General features: G+C 40.9%; 1 protein-coding gene across 3 annotated transcripts in view; it reads left to right on the top strand.

Annotated features, from left to right (window-relative positions):
- The window catches only part of DCLRE1C (DNA cross-link repair 1C), a 53,920-nt gene that overhangs the window by 730 nt on the left and 43,788 nt on the right, over positions 1 to 9,402 (top strand). For 2 of the 3 annotated variants that reach the window (XM_015565037.1, XM_015565036.1), the window contains exons 2-3: positions 3,539 to 3,590; positions 8,952 to 9,011. In XM_015565037.1, the coding sequence (XP_015420523.1) occupies positions 3,539 to 3,590; positions 8,952 to 9,011 (112 nt within the window). Of the gene's footprint in view, positions 1 to 3,538; positions 3,591 to 5,987; positions 6,073 to 8,951; positions 9,012 to 9,402 lie in introns of all 3 variants that reach the window. The other variant, XM_006765315.2, reaches the window with a different exon arrangement.

The raw sequence follows: 9,402 nt of genomic DNA, 5'->3' as shown, positions 1-9,402 counted from the left end.
AAAACACACCACCCCCTCCCTTAGGTAGTTTGTCCACATCCAATAGAAAAGGTTCATTTTCGTTTACCTTGTAGATGGCCAGGTCAGGCAACCAGGATGCTAAGATTTCACAGCTGGAGGTGGTTAGGGATGAAGCCTGAAGCTTCAACCCATAATGATACGGCCTCCAGACTAGACGCTCCAGGCAGGGCAGAGGGTCTCTAAAACATGCTAGCCAATCTCCAGAGATGGCATACCGCTAATTTCACAGCCGTTGTCGGTCTTTAATATCTATTATGTGATTAATGAGTCACTAGCTTCACCAAGGAAAACAGCTTTAACATTCATTATGCTGATTAGCACAGCCTTTGGCCTGGATGAGAGGTGAAGATGAGCTTGGGCACTCTGGTAGCTGCTGGTAGGAGTGTGGGCTTGCAGAGTAGCTTGAGAAGGATCTCCCGCTCACTCCTGAAGATTGAATCAGAGCATAACAAACATACACATGCATATCATACGGGGTAATTTTAAAGTATATTACAGATATTGAGTATTGTCCTTCCTCACCAGTTGGTGTGAAGACCAACTGTTGTCTTGTGTGTGGAATCAGTCACTTTAATCTGGTGTAAATTGTTGACATTAACTGCTTTGGAGAAACACTTACTTCTTGCGCAAAGCTGCCAATTATCTTTAAAAATATATATATTTTATTGATTTTTTACAGAGAGGAGGGGAGAGGGATAGAGAGTGAGAAACATCGATGAGAGAGAAACATCTATCAGCTGCCTCCTGCACTCTTCCTACTGGGAATGTGCCCACAACCAAGGTACATGCCCTTGACCAGAATCGAACCTGGGACCCTTCATTCTGCAGGCCAACACTCTATCCACCGAGCCAAACCAGTTAGGGCCAATTATCTATCTTTAATGAGGAGAATCTGAAGCTCCTCTTTATTTGCTAAATAGCTCGGTGAGCCTCTTTAATAAGGGTCTTCTGCTTATTCTTGAGAATAACTTTTTTGGGGTCTTTTTTTTTCCATTGAGAATCTGCTGCTGGATGCAGATGCCCCTGTTTTTACCTTTTGTGTTAAGTCTCACTGGAGTTTCTGAATGTGTTAGCTGTGATTAAATTATGGCAAAGGGGCTTGCTTTTGGATTTAGGAGTAGTGAGTTTGGAGAAAGAATTCATCTAAAAGAATTTGTGAAATCATCATTAGTTTGTATGTTGAAGCCAGAAATTGCTACTCGAGAAATTTCTAATGTTCCTTGTTCTCGAATTATGTGTGGGTCTGTTTACTCAACCAGGGGTGTAAACTCATCAAGGGCAAGCACTCAACTTCTGCTTTTGGTATTTTCCTATGTTGCCTCCTGGTGGTTTTTAACCGTTTTGAGAAAGAGATGTTTTTGGATGTTCTGTGGAATCCCCCTCCCCCAATTCACATGTTGAAGCCTTTAACCCCAATATGAATGTATTTGGAGATAGGGCATTTAGGAAGTAATAAGGTGAAATGGGGTCCTACGGGTGGGGTCTTAATTTGAAGAGGAAGAAATCTCTCTCTCTCTCTCTCTCTCTCTCTCTCTCTCTCTCTCTCCCCTCTTTCTTCCCCCCCACACACATACACACGGAAAAGTCAAGTGAGCAGACAGCAAGAAAGTCTGCAAGCCAGGAAGAGAGGTCTTATTAGAATCCAGTCTTGGACTTCAGCCTCTAGAACTCTGACAGATAAATTTCTGCTGTTTAAACCCCCAGTCTATTGTATTCTGTTATGACAGCCAGGGCTAGTCACCCAGTGTTGGGGAGAACCCCTCTGGGGACAACTTATGATTTATTCTGGTCAAGGAAGAAAGAAAAGGCCCCAGAAAGGAGTCTCTGGGTGCACTTCTAACCGCACAAAGCAGGGCTGTCATAACAGCGTACCATAGACGGAGGGGGGGGGGGGGTAAACAACAGCCCTTTGGTGCAAATGTTACCTGTGTTTAAATGTCATCTTTCTGTGTCTGTTAATTTGGCAGCTAATACATAATATCTGATAAAATCTATGAACCACTTTGCTAGAAAAGTTGCACATAAACATGTTAATATAACATTTTGATACAATTTGGGGTAGGCCACGATCCACTTGATGCTAGTTTATGGACCATCTGGAACCCAGTACTGTACTTGGAGTGGGCTAGACTTTACTAACCATCACTGAGGCTGGAAGAAGACAGGGGACCCATGGCCTGAGATAGTCACTCAGTACTGGGGAGGACACCTTCAGGGGACAACTTATGATGATTTATTCTAGTCAAGGAAGAAAGAAAAGGCCCCAGAAAGGAGTCTGGGTGCACTTCTAACCGCACAAAGCAAATTCACTCAGGCTCTACTGGCCACTAGTCAGGAAGGGACCTGGAGAGTGGGTGGGGGTCTTGCTAAAACAGCTCGAGAGTGCTGCCTACTGACTTAGTTTCAGAGCAGGAGCAGAGTTCTGAGTCTGCCTCCTTTTTGCCATGACATGAACTCTCTGGAAACCCCAATTACTGAGATGCCTGCCCTCCGGTGCACCCGTTGGTCCTAAACACCTGGGCCAGGAGTGATCTGAGAAGATTCACCCTCCAAGGGGGCAGGTGGGTTGTCCTTTGGAGGCACCTATCCAGTGAAGGCCTGCCACGTGAGGTGTGGTGACTGCCTTGTGTTCACTGGAGTCAACGATCACCACCTATAAACTGAGGCATGTGTGTAGGTGGTAATTAGGATAATTAGAATTTGTTTGATCTAACTAAACAATTTAGAAGTATTTGGTCATTGTTATCTAGGCCTTTGCATGCTCAAGGTCAGAGTCTATTAGAATGCACTCTGTATTGAATGTGCTATTTGGTGTAAATGTTACTTGTGTTTAAATGTCATCTTTCTGTGCCTGTTAATTGGGGAGACTGTGGAACAAGCCTGTGTGGATAGAAATATCCCACTTCTCAACCCAGCAGTCACAGTAGGCGTGAAGATAACACAACTCTTCTTATTCTGGGCTAAGCCTGGAGGATTTCCTAGAGAATTCTGTGGAAGCAAGCTTGAATTTTAAGATGGACTAACTTAAGGGATGTTAGTTATCCCTAACTAATCTCTTAAGGGATACATTGAATGTGTCACAGAGAGCAAGGACTGAGGGTGATTGGATTGAAATGAAAGAAGGGGGTAAAGGAAGTTGCTGGAAGCAGTTCTGAATGAGACCCTGGTCACTCTTTTTCTGTGGCCTTCAGAGTGATTTAGACTCCGCCCTGAGATTCAGGGAACCATTCTCCTTTTAAATGGCTTCTGATGGCTCAGAGGAAGAGATGGTCAACTTTAGTGGTTCCTGTCCTATGTTCAGACCGATTCTTCACCTGCAGAAGAGTCAATAGCCTATATGAAGAAAGAGTCAATAGCCTATATGAAGGAAGAGTCAATAGCCTATATGATAAAAGTGAACCTGTCATGTATTTTCTCTTAAAAAGAAGTAAAAAAGAGCAGATAACTGAATTTCCTTGGGCTAAGTAAGACTTTGAAAATATAATGTGTTTATGTTTTTTGATTTTTTTGTTTTTAGATCACATGAAAGGGTTAAGAGCCCCTGCCTTGAAAAGAAGGTTGGAGTGCAGGTAATTTTTTTGCTACTTATTTGTGTATGTGTCTGTCTTTAACCATTTTAATTGAGCCATAAAACCTATACTGAAGAGTACATTCGTTATAAGGGTACAATCTGAAGAACTTTTACAAGTGAAGCTTCCACCCAAATCAAGAAATAGAGCAGAACCATTATCCCCATTCCTCCTCCCAGTCAGCCCCCCCTCCCTAAGGTCACCTCAGTTTTGACTTTTGTCATCATGGGTTAGCTCTGACTTTTGAACTTTAAGTAAATAGAATTATACTGAACAGACTTTTCTCTTTCACTTAACATCTTTGTATGACTCGCCCATGCTTTTGTGTGCAGCAGCAATCTGTTCGTTTTTATAAGAGAGTGTATGTGTAAGTGGTTGTCCCACTGTAAGGAATCATATAATATTGTTGGATTTTTTTCTTAATGCTGAACTATTGTATTCTTTCCATCAGCCACTCTCTAAATCTAAATTCCAGATTCCCAAGATACCTATTTGGGAAGGGCCCCATTGACTTTTTGACTTTTGAACCAACCAGTGGATGTCAGATTAAGTGCTATCTGCTAAGGGATATCAATAGTCTATGTTCTTGATAATGACTGTTATAGTTATTGATTATTTATATATATTCAAGGCACTGCATGTTTATCAGTTCAGCAGTTTCTTTGAGTGCCTGTGACGAGTTGGGCACTGTGCTGGATGTTGAGGACACAATAGTGAGCAACCCAGATGAAAATCCCTGTCTTCTTGGGGCTGATTCCTCCTTAGAGCCTTTTGATAACCTTTTGAATAGATATTCCTACTATTTAGATTTATTATTATTATTATTCTTGTTATAGATATTATTTCTATTTTACAGATGAGGAAACTGAGGAACCAGAGAGGTTAAATTAGTTGCCCAAGGTCACACAGCCAGTAGGTGGCAGGACCAGGATTTCAACCAGGTCTGTCTGATTTTAGAGCCTGTGTATTAGTTACCTATTGCTGCGTAACAAATTACCCTAAAACATAGTGACTCAAACCAACTAATAATGCATTCTCTCAGTTTCTGTGGGTCAGGAATTCATGGGGCACAGTGAGGATGACTGGTTTCTGCCTGACTGGGGCTGACCTGAAGGTTCATTCTTTCCATGTGTGACACCTGGGCTGAGAAGACTCAAATGCCTGGGGCTTCTTGGGCATGCCTGTGTCCAAAAAATCTCTTCAACATGTTGTTTCAGGATAGCTGGACTTCTCCTCCTCCTCCCCCTCCCCCCTCTCCCTTCCCTTCCTCCCTCTCTTCCTCCTCCTCTTCCCCCTACTCCTCTTCTTCTTCCCCTTCCCTTCCACCTCCTCCTCTTTCTCCTCCTCTTTCCTCTCCTCCTCCTCCTTTTTTTTTAATGCTCATCCAAAGACATGTTTATTCATTTTCAAAGAGAGGGGTAGGAAGGGAGAGCGATAGAGAAAAACATTGATGTGAGAGAGACACCTCCATTGGTTGCCTCTCCTATGCACCTTAACGGGGGATTGAACCTTCAGCCTATGTATGTGCCCTGGCTGGGAATCAAACCTGCCACCTTTCAGTGCACAGGGCGACACTCCCACCAACTGAGCCATACTGGCCAGGGCAGGATAGCTGGATTTCTTAAATGGAAACTAAGAAGAAAAAAAAAAGAGTGTATGTCCCAGGAGAGAGTTAGCAGGCAGCCATATCGCCCAGAGATCTATCCTCAAAAGTCCTGCAATATTACTTCCATTATGTTCTGTTGCTTAAGACAGTTATAGAGTCCTACCCAGGTTCAGGGGGAGATTAATATAGAGATCTTCTGTCATTTGAGGAACTTCCATGTCCATATTGTAAGAAGACTGTATGGATGAGGATATATATCTTAGTGTGGGCATCTTTTGAAAATACAGTCTGCCACAGATTATATTCCTAACCTTTAAGTTATACTGTTGAATTTTTAAAATTTATCATGAAATTGACCTCTGCTCACTTAAAAAACAAACAAAAAAACTCTCAAACAAAACAGAATAGACTTATATGAAGCAAAATACAGAAGTCTTCTGTCCCCCGCCCTATACACCCTTTCCATTCCCCATTTGATGGTATTTTTCTAGACATATCTGATCATGTACAATAATGCATCTTTAACAAAAAGTTGGTGAGGCCAACCTTTTGAGGAGATCAGAGGACACTGTTTTTTCTGTCTGCTTCTTCCCCATCCCTTTACACTCTCGATGGGACTGAGATAGTTACTGGGGTGCTGGCATGTTGGGAACTACACTTAACACTTTGTGTGCCAGTTCACATTTTGAATTATTCGAGATGAACTGATATATGATGAAATGTATTATCTAGTCACCAAAATGTCTCATTTTGGATCCTACTGAAGTAGCTTTTTTTCCTTTCTCTTTCAGCTTGAAGGTTTACTTATACTGTTCGCCTGTTACTAAAGAGTTGTTGTTAACTAGCCCGAAATACAGGTTTTGGGAGAAAAGAATTGTAAGTTTTATTTTTTGAATGATGCCAATTTTTTTTTTACCGGGAAATATTTTTTGAGGTAGATAGAACAAAACATTGGAATTATTCAAAGCCCAATTCCTCGCATACTACATTCATTATAATATTAATATTTAGCCTTTTGTAATTAAGAAGTTTAAAAGAGGTCAACATTTTATATTTCAGTTTGCTTTTCTTGTCCCTCAATAGTTTAATCTTGGTTCTTAGTTTTATCTCTTTGAATTTCTAGCTAAATTGCATTTTAATACTCTAACATGTAAAATGGTCATTAACATAATTAATAAATCATTTATTTAGACCATGGGATTGTTTAGGAAAAATAAATAAAACTTATGGGTTGTAATAAGAAATGGTTAAGAAACAGAATAAAAATGGAATGAGTAATTTTGAATCTGGCAGAATAAAATGGTTCTAATTAATGGAAGGGAGATACAGTAAAGGGGAGAAAAACAGAAGTATGCTACTTACAAAATGTGAAGATGCCAGGAAAAGTTTTGTTATAACAATAATTACTATAAATATCAATGGATTTAATTTAATTATTGATCGAAAGACAAATTCTCAGTTGAGGTTAAAAAATAAGAAAGATCCACTAGCCTTTGTCTACAAGAGATATAGTTAAAACAAAAAGGATAAACGCAGGTTAAAATGGGAATAAAAAGGGAAAACCTATACTAAACAGTTAGACTCTAAAAATGCCAGAGTGGCAATTCTTATGTCATACAAAGTAGAATTGAAAGGAAAAAAAATTCCTAAGTTTCAAAGAGGATGTTATTTACTGTTAAAAGGAACAATGGGTCAAGAAGATAGGTAATTGACAAGGTAACATCAAAGCAGATAAAGCAATAATGACCACCCATATCGATTAGAGGAAAAGAACCACAGTAAGTGAATAGAACGAGGGCTCATTATGTGGGTTAAACCCTAAGTAATTGTGGGAACTGGCAGAGAAGTCGGAACAAGTGTCATAATCTGTTTGTTGTTGGACTGCTGACAGCTTTCAATTTCCCCCTCCACACTCTCTCTGAAAAGCCATTGGGCAAATAGCCTTGGGTGAGGATTCACAACAACAAAAAGATGCATATAAAAATACAGAATACTAAAAGGAAATTACTAACAGCAATGCATTTTTTGACAGTTGTTATAAGGTATTGTATTTGATAATTTAGACAAAGTGGATAGAAATCTGGAGAAGTAGGAAAATACCAAATTGAGGCAAGAAAAGTGGAAAACTTGAATAAATCAGTAACCATCCAAGAAATTAAAACAATTTTTAAAGATCTTTTCTTAAATGAAGCCCCAGACCCAGACAGTTTTATAGGTGTATTTGCCAAATATTAGAGAACAAATAATCCCTATACTAGATGAATTGTTATAGGAGTAATAAAAAGGTAAGCCACTCAACCCTGCTGCCAAAAATCCTATATAATAAAAGCATAGTATGCAAATTTTCCCTTCTACTGGAGTTCTTCCAGGAGTTCAACCAGGGGGTGGGCCGGCCAGGGGAAGGGAGGGAAAACCTGGCCGGCAGACAGCAGCCAGTAGGTACCCTACAAGTGCATGAATTTTGTGCTCTGGGCCTCTAGTACTATATAATAAAAACCTAATATGCTAAATGTCCAGTCGGCTGGATGGCCATTCAACCAATCAAAGCGTAATATGCTAATATTATGCTAAGGCCGCTCAACCACTCGCTATGACGTGCACTGACCACCAGGGGGTAGATAGTGGACTGGTCGAGTCGTTATGATGTGCACTGACCACCAGGGGGCAGGTACTCTGACCAGTAGGTTAGCTTGCTGCTGGGGTCCAGCCAATCGGGACTGAGCAAGATGGGCCAGACACGCCCTGGAGCCCTCCACAGTCCCTCCCTGGCTGGCCAACCTCCCGCATCTCTCTCTGGCCCCGATCGTGCACCAGTGGGGTCCCTAGGCCTGGCCTGTGCCCTCTCACAATCTGGGATCCCTTGGGGAATGTCGGAGAGCCAGTTTCAGCCCAACAGCGGAACCACAGGTCACTATGATGCGCACTGACCACCAGCAGGCAGATGCTCAATGCAGGAGCTGCCCCCTGGTGGTCAGTGTGCTCCTGCAGGGGGAGCACCCCTCAGCCAGAAGCCGGCTCACCGCTGGTGAGCGCAGCAGCAGTGGTGGGAGCCTCTCCCACCTCCGCGGCAGCACTAAGCTGTCAGTTGGACCTCCCCCAAGGGCTCCTGGACTGCGAGAGGGCATAGACCAGGCTGAGGGACTCCCCCCCGAGTGCACGAATTTCGTGCACGGGCCTCTAGTAGATAATAATAGTACATTGGGGGGAAAAGGCCATAGCATATGTAAACATAAAAAGGTGAATAATTATGTTCATTCATTCATCATCTATTTATTGAATGCCTTTCCGTGTCAGCTATTGTTCTAATAAAATGTGCAAGTACACCTTGGAGTACTCTGTAGCAGCTCAGATATGTGAACTCGGTCAGCATATCAGGGATGGATCCATAGTGTTCTGTAGCACAAAACCTAAACATATAGAACACATAACTGTTTTACAAAGACTCAGGTTCAAAGGATGAGGAGGTGAAGGGAAGAAGATTGAATTCATGGAAATACAATTGCTGTCAAAGGAGATATGAGTTTATAAGGCACTTAATATTTGTTACCACATTAAGCTCAAGAAAGGTATTATTTTAGCTTTATCATGTTTTCAAGTCATTTAAAACATTTATTTTAGTGAATGTTATAAAGAGCCTACAACTTCTTCTCTTAGTCCCCTTTCTATGTTTGAGATGGCAAAGGCCTATAAAGCAATGAAAAATTGTGGAAATATATAATATGATGTATACATGACCTCTTATTTTATTTTAATAGATATCAATTGAAATTGAAACTCCTACCCAGATATCCTTAGTCGATGAAGCATCAGGCGAGGTAACTAAATTTTAAATGTCATGTTTTTGAAAATTAATACTTAGTGCTAAAATGATTATTTGCCTTTTGCCTTGATTTTGTATGTTCATTTAACCATAAATAAAAATTATAGTAATTGAGTGAGTTTGTGGGAAAGTACACTATGTATAACATACTTATTCTTTACCTCCCAAGGACTAGATATGACTTCTGTCAGAACAGCTCCTTTCTTTTTTTTTTTTGAATGTTATAATATATATATTTTTTCCATCTTTTTTTTTATTGTTTAAAGTATTACAAAGGGTATTACATATGTGTCCCCTTTTTCCCCCCGCCCTAGACAGTCCCCTAGCCTCCCCTATGAATTTGCTAATATTTTGTTGAGGATTTTAGCATCTATGGTCATCAGGAA

The sequence above is a fragment of the Myotis davidii genome, unplaced genomic scaffold (genome assembly GCF_000327345.1).
Source record: "Myotis davidii unplaced genomic scaffold, ASM32734v1 scaffold1380, whole genome shotgun sequence".
NCBI classification, from domain to species: Eukaryota; Metazoa; Chordata; class Mammalia; order Chiroptera; family Vespertilionidae; genus Myotis; species Myotis davidii.
The sequence above is the reverse complement of the archived record's forward strand: the minus strand, read 5'-3'. Positions and strand labels throughout refer to the sequence as shown.